Consider the following 17520-nt stretch of genomic DNA (forward strand, 5'->3'; position numbering starts at 1 on the left):
GTATTTTTTCCCGTCGAATTCGATTCTGAAGTCAAAAAAATAAAATTTTTCTTTATTTTTTTTTATTTAAAAAAAACCATGAAAAAACCGTAAAAAATGAGGATTTTCGAGCAAAACCCCATAAAGAAGTAGCTGGACCCTACTTTTTTATTGCAAGTTCGGATTCAGCGTCGAAAAATACATAAGAATATATAGGTCTGGTCAATTGCACAGACACTTTTGTTTTTTTTGTGGGCCTGTGTAATCGATTACGTGCAATTTTAGAAAACGACGAAGTTGAACAACAATTTTTAAAATAAAAAATCTTTGCAAAATATTGTTTAAATCCCATTCCTACTTCGAAATTTGAAGATTAAAGTGTGTTGAGGAGGTTAAAAATGTACAAATAATTACAGAACGTTAAAACAGATCTTACAATTCTGCGAAGATTATGGAGGTTTAAAGGAGACGTTAGTAGAACTCAAGGACGTAGGAGCAAGATCTTCAATGTAGGGGCTGAAGAATGTGTAGAAGAAAAATATCATGAAAATATTTCTAAGAGAGGCTAAGAAGGAGATAATAGAATGAGCAGCCGTAAAGTAGAGGCAATACTTCTACCTGGAAAGTCAAAGTAGGGCCTATATTTCGATTCGGGTCCCTTCACAAATAGTTGTAGAATACAAATGAATAATTTATGACTTTTCAAATATAAACCCCATAAGTCTGTTTGATACGGTCCCAAATAAACGCCATGATAGAAAACTGGAATTTTGCTAGTTTCTGGAGCTCATTTTGATTTTTTAACAATTTTTTAAATACATGTTGCTGAATATGGTAAATATGGTAAATTTTTTAATTTCTACAAACGTGTAATTCGCATTTTTCTAATAAAATTTCATGGACAATAAAATAGTTCAGATTTAAATAAGTTTTTACGTAATAAAAATTTGTATTGCCTTTCTGTCTCTGTCCAAGTCGTGAGTTTGATAATTTTTTGATTTGCTGCAACGAAATACATCGTCTATAAAATTGTATTACGCAACAATATCGTTTGCTTCTAAAAAATGTAAGCGTGATAAACATGATTTCTTATTCCTCCCTTCAGCAGGTGTATGTAATTTTTTTAATTTTTGAAAAAGTATACTTCGCATTTTTTAAATAAAATTTATAGCCCAGTAAAACAGTTGACATTAAAAAAATATGTAAGCAATAAAAATTCGTTTTTATTTTCCTTCAATCTCTGTCTAAGTCATGAATTTGATAATTTTTTTAATTGCTGTGATTTTTTCTTCTTTGGTATAAACAGCAACGTCACTTAGCGTGTGCTGCGACACACACACAGTGCCCAGTAATTAATTTAAAGTGCTAAAACATCTTGACGTTGTTTAATGTTTTACAGAAAAAACTGTGGGTTCACTAAAGTTGCTTCTCAAATCAAATTTGATATAATTTAGAACTTGAGCTCTAATAGAAACTTGCATCGCTCGTGTATGTGTATGCAGTAGTTGTTATTTTAGCATCCGGAGGGGTATAGTAGTTCAGATAAATCCAATAGATGGTGCTCCGATCAGGTAAGCCTTTTTTTCATTGTTATGTATAGCAAAATTACAAAAATTGATTAAAAACTTGATACGTTTCATGAATATAAAAGGAATAACATCGTTTTCAGTAACAATAAGAGCAGCTGTAACTAGTTAGCTAAAAAAACGGATCAAAACATGTAATTTAATATTAGGAAAATTGAATATAAGGATGAGTATTCTGAAAACAGTTTGAATTTTATTTATATTTTTCCATTGTTTATTTCGCTAGTGTAATTAATTAGGTAATTTTATAAACAATTGTAATTATTGTGACAGGGAATTTTTGACATAGAAGGGGAATTGAAAAAGAAACTGAGATTCAAGAGAAAGGAGTTTAAAAAATCCCTGTTCCCTTCTTCCGAAGTTAAAAAAAGAGAGTGCTCTAAGTAGTTTTTAGAGTAGCAGTATTCTTTCGAAAAGGAAATATTTCTAAATTACAAAATAAAATTTTTCTTACATTTTTCGTTAAGAATTTACCTTTTTTTTTAGAAAGTTCAACTACTTGTGGTTAGAAGCTGAACTCTTTTGTTAAAAATTAATTTTGTTGGAAGATTTATAATTTTAATTGAAAATTGATCCCTTTTTAAAAATGTAACTTGTTTTTCAAAAATGAATTTTTTATCTAAACATTTTAATATTCCCGTATAAAATTTAACTATTTCGGGTGAAAAATTAACCTTTTCTAGTTCAAAAATCAACAATTTGGATGTAAATTCGTCTTTTTAAATCAAAAATTGATTTATTTCGTGAACAATTCGCGTACGTTGTTAAAAAATCAAATTTTTTGGTAGGGAATGATTTTTTACTTTGAAAGTTAATTTTCTTATTTAAAAATTCTTTGTTTTTGGTTCCATCCATAAACACGATAACTCTAGAAAAAATCAACAAATCAAATCCATCTTTAGCACACTTTTTTTAGGTCCTAAAAGAAAGGACGAGTTCGTTAACCAACCATTTTTTATAAAAATTCAAAAAGTGAGCGCATTTTGAAAATTTTTTAGACCACTTTTTTCTGAATTTGATAATCCTAAAAATAAAAAATTCAAATTTTGATTGCACAAAAAAAATAATAAAAAATTCCATTTTGTAGACAAACTACGTAGGATACGAACAAAAACGAATTAACAAAAATTGTTAGCCAAAAAAAGATCTACAATTTCGTTAACAATCACTTCTTGATAGGACGCGTACCTTTTGTTTTATTCGGGAAAAATAACGTTGAAAAAAAAATAAAGAAAAGTGTGAAAAAACGACGAAAGTTACGAGAAAAAAGTTCAACAAAACCTGTTTACAAATATCTTTTTTCAAGCATTCCAAATGCAAAGGATAAATATCCGAGCGCGAAGCGCGAGTTAACCCATTATCGAGCGCAAAGCGCGAGATTGAACCGTCGCGCCCCCTAGACGCAGTTAAACTTGTGAGTCGCGCGCGCGGTGCGCAATGAGAATGTGCCCGCAAGGCGCGCAGATTTTTGGTTAAAAAATCATCATTTTAGTTGAAAATTCTTCTGTTTGGTTTAAAATTCCACGAGTTTTGTTATAGATGATTTTCTTTCATCAGTAGAAACGTTATTTTTATACCTCTAAAATATTTTTAAAACCAATTTTAATTGATCAAATTAGTAATTGATTTAGATTGTTAAAAACCATGTAGTTCAACAAAATAAATATAGAAAAATAATAAGAACCGAAATTAACATACAGTGGACATAACATTTCCGTCTGGGCCTTTAACTTCTGCCTTCCAAATTATGTCACTTTACCAAAAGTGTTGGTTCACAAACTGTATTTCTGTCATCTTTGCGAATAGACTGTTGCCACCGTTTAATTTCTTTGGGACCTTTTGGCAAAAGAAAAAAAATTAAATTTCTCCGAATTGCTGGTATAGTCAGACGTACAAAGTTTTCATGTGATTTTAATTAAACACAAATAATTGAAATTTAAACATTTTTAAAATTAAATTAAATTCATTCTTTGATTTTATAAGAATTCGCCAATTACTTTGAAGGTCAAATTATGATTTTGTTCTGTAATAAAAATGTTTAATTCTAGAATTTCAGAAGCTTCAACTTTAAATGGTTCAATTTTGTTTTCAACAAAAAATTGTGAAATCTTGATCGCTTTGAATTTATAATTGCTCAAATTCAAAAGTTTGAAATTTTTAATTATTTAATTTTTGAACGCTTTTAAGTATAAATAATTTCCAATGATCTAATCTTAAAATATTTAATTTTTAGGATTTTTATATTGCCCTATTTTCCAAATTTTTAAACTTAAATCATTCAATTTTGTGATTCATCAGTTCAAAAGAAAATTGCGTGAAAGGATAATCTATTTCTTGAGAATCTGTGGTAACTAATTTGGAGGTATTTTTTGTGGTACAGAAAAAACTCAATAAAAAATAATTGTATTTTTTTTACCTATTTCTTTTGATGTTTTTTCTCGTGTGTTTGATACCTTTTTTTTGGGGGGGGGGGGGGGGGGGGGTTGGATCTGGTTTCTTTATAACTATCTTTAAAACCTTAGCGCTGGTTTGCATTTTTTCTTTTGCTTGCAGCCAGCAGATTAGGGCAAACTTCTTTCTTCTTGAAACCATTTTGATGTTATCACTTTAATATTTATTATTTAAAACCAATTTAGCTGTTGTTTTCACGAACTGTGATGATGGAATTTCAAAGAAAACAACAAAGTATCTGCCACGAGGGCGCAGGCGCCGAGGTAACGACGCCACATATTTTGCGCGTTAAAGTGGCTACGTAGTGGCTACGTAGATGGTAGTAGAATAAACAGCCGCAAAGTAGGGAAAATACTTCCACTGGAAGCGTCAAAGGAGGGCCTATATTTCGACTCGGGCAACTTAATAATTTTTATTTTTTAAATGTAAAACCCATAAGTCTGTTTAATAAGTACCCAAACAAACGCATGATAGAAAACTTGAATTTTGCTAGTTTCTAGGACTCATTATGATTTTTTAACGATTTTTTAAATACATGTTGCTTTTAACGCATAAGATGTTACATTCTATTGATCATTTAATAATTAACTCATTTTTCAAACAATGTATTATTGTTTATAGAAAATTTTCTGCAATTTTTTAGGTAAATTCTACTTTTTAATCGGAATCTGTTAATAATTAGTTCGAATTAACAAAAGTAATTATATAAAAAATTGATTACTTTCTATCGCAATCATCTTATAGAATAGAACTAGAAAGTGGCACTTTTTTTATAAACCTTCCCACTTGTTTTTTTTACTTTCTTTCAACTTTGCACTTTAAGCGAGACATTAGGCAAATTGTGTGCAATTTGTGAAAATGAGCATTTTGAGCCAATCAACGCTAGATATGAAAAAAATTCAAGAAAAAAAAACGTTGATTTTCAAAAGCTCTAAAGGATTTTTATAGAACTTTTTCAATTCCTCGCAAAAATCGACAATTCACATTTTCATTGTATAAAAAGTAGTAAAAAATTCCAGTTTGTGGTCAAACTATGCAAGATAAGAAAAAAACAAGTAGAAAAAATTTTTCAACAAAAAAGGATCTAAACAATTTTTTAAAAATCGCTGTATCATATGATGATTAGGTTTTGTTTTAATTAAAAAAAAAATAATATTAGAATTAAAAGTATCAAAAATCACAAAATCACTTTTTAGATTCTCACTATACATGTATTATGTATATAATGTGCGTTTTTTTTACCAAAATGGTTTATTGAGGAGCGTTGAGGAAAATTCAAACTGTTCTAAATTTTTATACGATGCGTTTTGGAAATATTTGTAAGAAAACTGTCAAAAATCATTTTCGGTTTTTCAAAATATCTTGTCCCTGGGCAGAGCTACCCAGTGGGCACAAAATTTGGCGACGTCTTTAGAACATCGTTATGACATATTTACGACAACTTTACGACATCCTATGTCCATGTCGTTAAGTCGTCATAGGATATCGTAAGGTTGTCGTAAAGATGTTGTAACGATGTCGTAAAGACGTCCCCGAATATTGTGCCCACTGGATACGTAAGTGGTGCCAGAAAAAAGACAATCAATAAGAGAATAATTCATAAAAGAATAATTTCAGCGTAAAATAAAAAAATAAATATCTTAGATTGTATAGGTCCCAACTTATGACCCTTTTCATTCGGAAGGCTATTTAAGTACTGGAAAATGTAATGCGACCATACCCAGTGGGCACAAAATTTGGCGACGTCTTTACGACATCGTTACGACATCTTTACGACAACTTTACGACATCATATTTCTATGTCGTTTCGCTGTCTTTACGATATCGTAAAGACACCTTAACGACATGGACATAGGATGTCATAAATTTATCGTAAAAATGTCGTAACGATGTCGTAAAGACGTCGCCAAACTTTGTGCCCACAGGGTATTTTAATATTTGTATGCTACATGTGCATTTCTAGTTCCTTAAAAACAACACAAAAAATTTCTAATCTATCTACAAGTCGTAAATATGATAATTTTTTGAATTGCTGCGACGGTTTACTTGTTATCTTCTATTAAATTTCACAATAAAATTGTATAATTCTGATAAATATAGGTGTAATAAAGAGGAATGTGCAAACACTATACGATTTATTTTGAATTTCTAATCTCTGTTAAAGTGAATGTGCAATAAAACGGTTAACTTCTTAAAAATGTTACGCGTTATCGCAACATTCTCAAATCTATTTCAACGCTACTAAAATTTTAAAGTATTATTTTTATTAATTTTTTACTACATAAGACATTTTTTTCAGTTTCGATTCAAAAGCAGCAAGTGAAACAAGAAAATTCCCAACTCTAAAAAGGTGCGTTTTCTTTAAATATTAAATCAATTTTAATTTTAATGTAACCCAATTAAAGAAATTGTAAGGATTCGATAAGAATTTAAGTTTTTACTGTTTTATACTTAAAAATGACAAAGTTTCTACAATATACAAATTCCACACAAAACACACGAATTTTCAAACGAAAAAGAGAATTACTTACAAAATAGTTTAATTCTTAGACAAATAAATGAATTTTGAACTAAACCAAAAAGGATTAAAAAATTGAAGAATTTAATTCCTAATTCAAAAAGAGGAGTTTTTGACAATTCCATTGAATTTTTAATCAAACACATGAATTTTTAGAAAAAACAGTTGCATTAGAAGCCAAAGAAATAAATTTTAAATAAAAAAAAACGCTCTAGCATAATAATCTAGCTCTCCTAAAACTTTTCCATAAAATCTCTCATATGCTTATTGGAAATTCTATAAAATTATTAAGAATTTTTTGAAATTATTACGAATGTTGTATTAAAATTAATTTTTCAAAGTAAAATATCATTTTTGCAAAAATTTTTTTTTTATTTTCCTGATAACTTTAAATATTCTTTAAACGCTTTCAAATATTTAAAAAATTTTATTTTAAAAATAATTATAATTTATTTTCCATCTGGTCTATAGAAGAATTTAAGTTTTTTCTGTTATTTGAAGAGTTAACCTTATCAATAATTTTGTTTTCTATTTTCACGTTGGGTGAAATGATATCTGCACTTAATGATTGTAACTATCCTTAATGACAACGCAGATTAATTTAGATTATAAATACCTTTTTAAATTATATGTATTTTTCTTAAAATTCAAGGAACATTTATAATTAAAAAAATTGTCTGAAAATCTCCCAGATTAGTTTTTGACATACTTTGATATCTTAAATTTTTCAAATTATTTTTTCAAAATAGAAACTAGATAATTTAAGATTTTTCCAGACATTTTTTTTTAGTAATCTATTTTTGATCATTACTTTAAAAATGTCAAAATGCTTAGGAATAGTTGTGACGTAATAAAATGTTAATAACATAATGAATAATAAAATAAATGTCTTGCGTTGATTTTTTATTTAAGTTTTTGCATAGCTAATATGACTTAGAATAGGAACCTGACTTTTCACATTTTATAAAATCATTGTTTAAAAGAATTTAAATTGTTCAAACATTAAAAGGTGAATAGTTGAAATGCTAAACAAATTGAATAGATCCTACTGATTCGTGGTAAAATCCAGATACAGCAAAGAAATATTAAGGACTAATATACTGCAAGATAGTTAATCTTCGTTTAGTAGTTGGTTTTTGAGGCTAAGGGAGAGGAAAATTAGAATAAGTGAGGGGGTAAAAAGTAGTTTAGATAAAGGGGAACGAGGGGGAGAGGGAAGCAAAAGTTTAGTGGAAAGAGGAAATGACTGGAAATGATTATAATTGAGATTGAGTAGAAGAGAGGAAGTGAGGGCTGAAGAATGGTAGAAACTAACGGAAGTAGTAGAAAGGAAGTGTCGGATGGGAAAGCCGGGTTGGAATAGTGAGAAAATGAGAAAAATCAGTGGAAATATTGTGAACGACAAGAGAAAAAGTTTGGGAAAATAAGAGGTAGGAAAGTAGAGGAAGTAAAAAGAAACGAGAATAGTGTCAGCTAGGGAAGTTAGGGATAGGAGAGTAGAGGAAATGAGCGGAGGCTACGAGAAGTATGAGAAGTTAAAGGTGGGTGAATGAAGAAATGGGTTATGTGAATAAAGGGAAGAAAAGAAGGGTAAGTTAGAGGAAAAGAGGGGAAAGAAAGTAGAGGCAGTAAGATGAGGGGAAATAAGGGAAAGTGAGGGCGTGAAAAGTAGAGTTGGTACCAAGTAGGGAAAGTGAGGGGAAATGAGGTGAAGTACGGGAAATGATTAGGAATAGGAGTATGTAAGAAGATTAAAGTTATGGATGTGAATGGGAAGTGGGATGAAAGAATTTGGAGTGGGGGTGAGGTGGCTAAGGGCGATGCGAATAATTATTACTGCTTGAAATCTTGAAATCTGCCAGATTCGTTTTGACATACTTTGATATCTTAAAATTTTCAAATTATTTTTTCAAAATAGAAACTAGATAATTTAAGATTTTTCCAGACATTTTTTTTTAGTAATCTATTTTTGATCATTACTTCAAAAATGTCAAAATGCTTAGGATATTTGTGACGTAATAAAATGTTAATAACATAATGAATAATAAAATAAATGTCTTGCGTTGATTTTTGATTTAAGTTTTTGCGTAGCTAATATGACTTGGAATAGGAACCTGACTTTTCACATTTTATAAAATCATTGTTTAAAAGAATTAAAATTGTTCCAACATTAAAATGTGAATAACTGAAATGCTAGACAAATTGAATAGATCCTATTTATTCGTGGTAAAATCCAAATATAGCAAAGAAATATTTGGGACTAATATACTGCAAGATAGTTAATCTTCGTTTAGTAGTTGGTTTTTGTGGCTAAGGGAGAGGAAAATTAGAATAAGTGAGGGGGTAAAAAGTAGTTTAGATAAAGGGGAACGAGGGGGAGAGGGAAGCAAAAGTTTAGTGGCAAAAGGAAATGAGACGAAATGATTATAATTGAGATTGAGTAGAAAAGGGGAAGTGAGGGCTGAAGAATGGTAGAAACTAACGGAAGTAGTAGAAAGGAAGTGTCGGATGGGAAAGCCGGGGTGGAATAGTGAGAAAATGAGAAAAATCAGTGGAAATATTGTGAACGACAAGAGAAAAAGTTGGGGAAAATAAGAGGTAGAAAAGTAGAGAAGGTAAAAAGAAACGAGAGTATGGTCAGCTAGGGAAGTTAGGGATAGGAGAGTAGAGGAAATGAGCGGAGGCTACGAGAAGTATGAGAAGTTAAAGGTGGGTGAATGAAGAAATGGGTTATGCGAATAAAGGGAAGAAAAGAAGGGTAAGTTAGAGGAAAAGAGGGGAAAGAAAGTAGAGGCAGTAAGATGAGGGGAAATAAGGGAAAGTGGGGGCGTGAAAAGTAGAGTTGGTACCAAGTAGGGAAAGTGAGAGGAAATGAGGTGAAGTACGGGAAATGATTAGGAATAGGAGTATGTAGGAAGATTACAGTTATGGATGTGGGTGGGAAGTAGGGATGAAAGAATTTGGAGTGGGAGAGGGTGAGGTGGCTAAGGGCGTTGTGAATAATTATTACTGCTTGAAATTATAATTCACACATGGAGAGTTAAGGAATAACTGCTTGAAAGTGTGAGCTCAGATAATATTCTAGAATAATGTGACCCTCAAGAGTTTAATGACATTCAATAACAGTATTATCTTAGAATAATTGTAGCTAAACATGAATTCAAGTTCAGAAAAATCATTCTTTGAACAATGTATTATCATATTTAATAATATTTTCTTTAGATAATATTAGAAGCCTACATTTTTCCTGGAGTTTTTATATTGCAGTCCACTTTTCAGTTAAAATTAAGTAATATTAAACAAACGCTATTGTTTAAATAAATTATTACTGTTTATAACTATCTTCTCTTTTAGTAATGCTAAGCAGATGTTTGCATAGCATTACAGTTAATGAGATTACTTTTTAGTAAAAAAAAATCTAATTTTTAATTATAAAAATAACAATTTAAGAAGACAGATTAATATTCTGCGGAAATAGAATAATTTGTAATAAAATACATAAATTGTCACCAAATATTTTAATTGCGAACGGAATTTCAACGTGATGAATGAATTTTCTACCATAAGGTTTAACTGTCTATATGCAAAATTTCCAAGAAACTTAAAGCTTTAGTTTGAAACTATTCATTTTCATTTTGAAAAAAAATAAATTTTCAATTACATTAGTGAATTTTCAAAGACTAAATATTAATTTTTTACCAAGAAAAGACAAATTTGGATTGAAATTGATAATAAATAAAGTAAATTAATTTTTAGTTAGACAAATAGTGAAATAGTGCAATTCTAAACCAAATGTGGATGAAATTAGTAAGCTATTTTAATACATATAAAATGCAAGATAAATTTTCGCTAAAAAAATAGGACGAAAATTCTATATACATTATGTTAAATTATTTATAACAAAAATAAATTTTGTCCTAATAAGAAAATCGTACAAGCAACAAATTCTTTGCCTGATTTTTATCATTAGGAAATTTTATTATTTAGGCATTTTATTATCCGCGAATTTTCCTACACGGGAATTGTATTTTTTTCAATTTTCTTTGAAAATACTCTTATTATTCGGGAATAACGCATCTAAGAATTTTTTCTTTTTATCTTGATGATTAAAATGCGATAACCGATGAGCAGAGATTTTTTTGCTTTTTTTGCTCTATGATGATATATATTACGTTTCCCAAAATACTACCCCTAAGTCTTACACAAGTATCTCTTGTGATCAAAAATATTTTAAAATAGGAAAACTACCTTTAACAATGTGAACATGATTTAGGGCTTCAAATTAATCACATGGTACTTAAAAATTTCGCCCTCTTTATAATTTCCCCAAAACTACCCTTTCACGTAAACGTATGCAGCTGAACATTTATAAGTATGAAAAAAGCATTAAAAATAATCAAACTTAGAAGAAACTGTTAGTTGATATTTTTTTCTCTTTTTTTGCTTCTCCGATAATATATAATATGTAACCCAAAAACTACCCCTAAGTCATACATACCATTCCTTCGTCATCAAAAACGTTTTGAAAGTTGGAAAACTACTTTGAACAATGCAAAAATGATTTAGAACACCAAATCAATTACATGGAGCTTCAAAATTTCCCCCTCTTCATACTTTCCCGAAAAACTACCCTTTCACGTGAATCTGTGCAGCAGAGCATATATATGTATGAAAAAAGCATAAAAAATAATAAAACTTAGAAAACACTGTTAGTCGATATTTTTTTTATCTTTTTCTGCTCTTCGATAATATAGAATACGTTGCCCAAAAACTACCCCTAAGTCATACATACCCTCCCTCGTAATCAAAAACGTTTAAAAATTTGGAAAACCACTTTGAACAATGCAAAAATGATTTAGAACTTTAAATTGATTATATGGCACTTTAAAATTCCCCCCTCTTCATATTTTTCCAAAAAACTACCCTTCCAAGTGAACGTATGCAGCGGAAGATATATGTATGGAAAAAGGATGAAAGTAATAGAACTTAGAAAACACTGTTCGTCGAATTTTTGCTCTCTTTTTGCTCTTCGATAATATATGATACGTTTCTCAAAAACAACCCCAAAGTCATACATAGCTTCCCCTCGTCATCAAAAACATTTAAAAAGTTGGAAAACCACCTTGGAGAATGCAAAAATGTTTTAGAACTTTAAATTGATTTATGGCACTTTAAAATTCCCCCCTCTTCATACTTTTCCGAAAAACTACCCTTCCAAGTAAGTCTATGCAGCAGAACATTTATATGTATGAAAAAAGCATAACAAATAATAAAACTTAGAAAACGCTGTTAGTCGATATTTTTTTGCTTTTTTTTGCTCTTCAATAATATATAATACGTTACCCAAAAACTACCCCTAAGTCATACATACATGTAATTAATTTAGAGTTCTCAATCATTTTTACATTGTTCAAGGTGGTTCTCCAACTTGTAAAACGTTTTTGATGACGAGGGGAGAGTATGTAGGACTTAGGGGTAGTTTGTCGGGTACGTATGATCTATTATCAAAGAGCAAAAAAAAGAGGAAAAAAATATCAACTAACAGTGTTTTCTAAGTTAGTATTATTTGTTATGTTTTTTCTTACATATATATGTTCTGCTGCTCACATTCACATAGAAGGGTAGTTTTTTGAGGAAACGATAATGAGGGGGAAATTTTGAAGTGTAATGTAATTAATTTCGAGCTTTAAAGTATGTCTACATTTTAAAAGGTGGGTTTTCAACACTTAAAACGTTTTTGTTCACGAGGGGTATGTATGTATGACTTAGGGGTAGTTTTTTGGAAACGCATTGTATATTATTAGAGAGAGAAAAAAAATATCGACTAACAGTGTTTTCTAGATCTTATTAATTTTATGCTTTTTTAATACATATGTATGTTACGTTGCATACGCTCATGTGGAAGGGTAGTTTTTCGGGATAATTTAAAAGAGGGGAAAATTTTTAAGTGTCATATAATTAATTTGTTATTCTAACTCATGTTCACGTTGTTCAAGCTTGTTTTCCGTCTTTAAACCGTTTCTGATCACGAGGGGTAGGTATGTATGACTTAGGGGTGGTTTTTCGGGAACATATTATATATTTTTAAAAAGAGAAAAAAAGGGAAAAAATATTAGCTAACAGTGTCTTCTAAGTTTGATTATTTGTAATGCTTTTTTTATACATATATACGTTCTGTTTCATACGTTCACGTGGACGGGTAGTTTTGGGAATATTATAATGTGAGGCAAATTTGCAAGATTCATTTAATTAATTTTGAGTCCTAAATTATTTTTGCATTGTTCAAGGTGGTTTTCTAACTTTTAAAACGTTTTTGACGACGAGAGGAAGGTATGTATGACTTAGGGGTAGTTTTTGGGTAACGTATTATATATTATCGGAGAGCAAAAAAAGAGACAAAAAATATAAACTAACAGTAGTTTTGGGGAAATTATAAAGTGGGCGCAATTTTCAAATGCCATAGAGCAAAAAAAAATGAAAAAATCTCCACTTATCGTTTATCGCATTATGATCATTTTTAGTGAGTTTTCGTAGGTGGCGGCGCTGAGTGGACGGACCTGCAAATTTTGGTTTCCAAATTTCTAAGACTTAGAAGAAGGATAAATTTTATTTTCTACATTTTCATTAAGTTTTGTTTTTATTTTTCTTGCAGAAAGGTTTTATTTCATTTTACGAAATTCAGCAATCTCCTTTAATCACGATCCTCGATTTAACGAAAATGAAGATCCATGTTGGCGCCCCTCTCCTAACTTTAGCGATTTTCTTCAGTTTCATTGGTAAATACAATAATATTCCTAGACATCATAACTAATTTTTTTACAAAATCTTTCTTTTTTGGTGAAAAATGTATTTTTAAATGAAAATTTAGCAATTCCAGTAAATTAATTATACTTTTGGTTGGGATTCAGTGTCGAGCGCTAGTGTAGACAGCTGTTGGCGCCGCCTCTCGGAATTTTATGGCCTGCAGCGCACACAATTCAAATATTGTATTTTCAATTTTAGTTTATTTAAAAAACATGGCAATTCCAAAAAAGGAAGTCCCAGGGGAATCGGGGAAAGTCTGTGATGCCCAATCTAGCATTTCAAGCATCAAAATTAATTTAATTCTATTTTTTTATTTCAGAATTAAGTTCACAGTACAATAAAACACTTCTTAAGGCTGACACACTGACTGTTGCAGACGACTTGGGTCTCTTTTGGACTATAACCAATAAATTAGATATACTGGTAAGTGATCAGCACAATCAAGACATTTACGGGCTAATAGACAACAAGGATAATAAACTGGTTTGCGCCTTAGAAAAATACGAGGACGATTATTGGGTGCGTAAATTAATAGTAGAAGGAATGCAAGTTAAGACCACTGCTACCGCTCCTTATGAGTGGACTGATGAAGACACAGATTTATATCAACTCGATTTTGACAAAGTGCTTAAGTAAAACAATATTTGAAATTTCTGACTGTACATCCCTTTTTATGCCAACACCCGCCCTCGCTCAAGGATAAACCAATATTTTTTTCCCCTACTGTGATATAATATATAAAAAATACATAAATAATATTAGACAACAGTAATTTGGATCATTTACAGACATACATGGGCGGATTAAGACCTTTCGGGGCCCGGAGCTAAAATAACGTTGGGGCCCCTTTAAGGCGGCTGGACTTAACATTTTACTTTCATTTAAAATTAGATCATGATAAAAAAATTCAAAAATTTAATTGAAAAAATTTTACTAAAATTTTTTTTAGGACTTTATTATTTTTGTTTATAAGCGGGTTATTTTACTGTATATTATATGTTTTTCTTGGGGAGAAGAGGGCCCCCACTAGCGTGGGGCCCGGTGCTTCAGCACCATCAAGCCCTCCCCATGATCCGGCACTGCAGACATAATATATAAAAGAACTATTTATTAAGTCCATAAGTTAATGAAATCTCTGTTGATCAATATTAGTTTCTAGTTTTAGTATCATTTCGTAGTAGTAAAAAAGGATATATTGGTTTGTTAATTACATGGATTACTGGTTACACGGAAAGAATTTTGGCACAAAAGCAGCGCCACCTGCTGTAAAGCAGTTGTACGTAGGCTTCGCACAGTTGTCATACCGATTTTGGTGCAGCGGGCGCCCCAAACTATTTCTCCAAAATAGAGCTCTGCTTGACGCATGCGCAGTATTCCACCGGACCATCTTCGGTATCACTTAGCTAAACCAAGCAGCAAGTATGCCAAACGAATGAGCAACATTCGCCCTAACGATTAGCACCACTGGTGTGTCAGTAAACCACTGCTGTCGAGAAATTCTTTCCGTGCGCTAAGTTCTTGATTTATTGCTTAAATAATAACATTCCGACATTATTTGGTATTAGTTTTCTTATAAATTCCTTTTCTATTCTCAAGTTTAAATTTTTTTATAATTTGATATGTAGTGTGCAATGCATTTCTGAAGTAAGTTTTGACTCCACAAAACTTATTTAAAATTCAGCAATAAAACATAAGTTCATAAAAACATAAAAATCTATAGATTAAACCTTATTTCTAAATGATTATAAAGAGGTGGAAATTTGCTCCAGAAATTCATTGCACACAACGCACGGAATTATATAAACAACGGAATGTAATTTATTTTCATTTTACCGTTCTTGTTAGCCATAAATCAAAGGTATATTTTTTATACAAAATTTTCTGATCTAAAAAATTGAATTTTGATATAAATAAATATTCTCTTTAAATTATGTGAAAACGCCTTTTTTGGATTAAATGAAACTTTTCTTCGAGTGTATAATAATGAGAAAAATGTACTTGTGTATTAAAGAAATAAACGGATGTAACATGACACAGATTATTATTTTTTATCTTTCGATGTGCCTCTACACTATTGGTTATTCTCTTCACATTCGCGTGATCGCGTGAGAAGGGTTCTGAACACCCAGCAACTAACCTTTGAAGATTGAGTCCTTACCGTTCAAACAGTCATACTGTCAACTCGAGCCACGAAGTACAAACTGCCTTGACTAAGTCGTGTGATTGAATTTACTCTTGAATTTATTCAACAATAAATTCATACAAACATCCGGTAGGGTTTCGTCGCTGCACTACAATACAAAACGGAGATCCAATCGACAAAGCAACTTTCTCTCGCCCTTTTAATTGAAGAAAGGTGCATGTAAGTTTATTTTTTGTAACTGTTAATACTCTTCTTATATTTTATAATAAATCCTGTCCTGCACTGGTCTCTCCTTTGCTCACTCTTTTCCAAACTAACCTCGACTTTTGCTCGGGACGTGACAGCTGATTTGATTGAAGCGATTTGATAGTCATTTCTGTTTTAATTCAGTGTTTTTATTAACAAATTAAGTTCAGTGTAGTTTTAAGATGGCTAATTCATCGGCACTCAAGACTTAAGTCCTTCTTAGATACGTTGCACGGTCACCCTCGGGGGTAAGGCAAAGTTTGAAGTGCATGATAGGCGTTGGTATACTTCGTGTGATCACAAGCTCTGCCATCGTTAATAATCCCACGAAACCCCCTGAATTACCCTTATGTGTACTCTTTGTAGCAAGATTGCACAAGTGAAGGGTTTAAAACAACATCATCAATCAACAATCGCGTTCAAGATCGATTAAGCGATACTAACATTTTTATTTACTAATTGAACACAAAATTATACGCATACACCACAACAGTGAGAAAATTCCCAGTAACAGGGAACAAAATGGGTATAAACTAATCACTTCGGAAAATTCAAATACTTTGTCAAATTTAATCCCTTCATTCGGTCTTAGTAAATTCCAGAAATGTAAATTGCGACAATGCTTTAGTCTATTCAAACTGTGGCATGAAGAAAAGCTACAATACGTCACACCTTTTAATTCCCTTGATAATTTAGATTCCTAAGACTCAACGAAGGCATTTGGTCGCTGAGTTATATCACGCGTTTACGATCAGACAGACTATTCACATATATCGTGGTCATTTCATGCCTTAGTTTGTCTTGACAAAAGAAAACTTTGGCAACAAATTACCTGCTTAAAGAATTAATTGACTCTAAGTTCAAGACAAAATCCAATTCATGCGATTTTATTATTATAATTTATCCATTTAGTGATAGCCCGAGCTATCTGCAATAGAGTCTTTCATTAAAATACAGACCCTTTTATTCATTTCTTGTAGAAGTTTAATTGTCTAATCACAAATCACTCAATCAAAGAACCTTTCAACTTAGATCACTAAAGGCGAATGTCTGAATATTTATCTAACATTATAACCATACAAAAAGTCCAAAACAATAATTTCAGTTCATACGAATTATTTTAAAGTCAACATGGCGATTTTATTTATGACCCATCCTCGAACACTAATTTAATTCAAATAAATAAACTGTCGTCTTTCGTTGAAATTAATTATTTTAAAATTTTAATTTGTCCGAAAGCCTTATTATCAACAATTTTCATAGTTCAAATTCCAATTCTAGATAAAATTGTTGATTATAACGTCATAACCTCGGAAATTCCAACTGAAATTGCTGGTATAGTAGAAAAATCGTTTTTGAAACAATTAAATTTATGAATTCCTGAATTTCTTCAATAAATAAAAGATTTTGCTTGCATCTTAACAAAACATATCGCAAAAATGTCTGATAACGAGAATCCAACACTTAATCAATCTCAATTCACTGGCGATATTAATAGCACCCTCAGTGAAGCCATGATGACTTCTATGGCAGATTGTTTTGCCATACAGCATGGGGTTGTAAACATCCCTACTTATGACGGAAAAAACATGCCCTTGAGAGATTTTATGCAGGACATTATCAATGGGGAATCTGCAATACCAGCAAATTGTGAAACACAATATCTTAAAGCGATTCTAGCCCGATTAAATGGTGCGGCTAGAGATAGTATTCCCGGAAAGAGTTTTGTAATAATTAAGGATTTAATAAAACATTAAAAACAACGTTTTGCTCCTCATAAAACATATTCTTGG

At 30.9% G+C, this 17520-nt stretch overlaps 1 protein-coding gene across 2 annotated transcripts; it reads left to right on the forward strand.

Annotated features, from left to right (window-relative positions):
• Nucleotides 1-1288: 1288 nt before the first annotated feature.
• Nucleotides 1289-15370, forward strand: LOC117172583. Of its 2 annotated transcripts, XM_033360659.1 has the most exons (4): nucleotides 1289-1550; nucleotides 6316-6366; nucleotides 13187-13310; nucleotides 13658-15370. In XM_033360659.1, exons 3-4 carry the CDS (start codon nucleotides 13253-13255, stop codon nucleotides 13972-13974), a joined length of 375 nt encoding a protein of 124 aa, XP_033216550.1. In that variant the 5' UTR covers nucleotides 1289-1550; nucleotides 6316-6366; nucleotides 13187-13252; the 3' UTR covers nucleotides 13975-15370. The 2 variants fall into 2 exon arrangements, with proteins under 2 accessions (XP_033216550.1, XP_033216551.1); XM_033360660.1 differs by lacking the exon at nucleotides 6316-6366.
• Nucleotides 15371-17520: the final 2150 nt, after the last annotated feature.

This window comes from Belonocnema kinseyi, chromosome 5 (genome assembly GCF_010883055.1).
Source record: "Belonocnema kinseyi isolate 2016_QV_RU_SX_M_011 chromosome 5, B_treatae_v1, whole genome shotgun sequence".
Lineage (NCBI taxonomy): Eukaryota > Metazoa > Arthropoda > Insecta > Hymenoptera > Cynipidae > Belonocnema > Belonocnema kinseyi.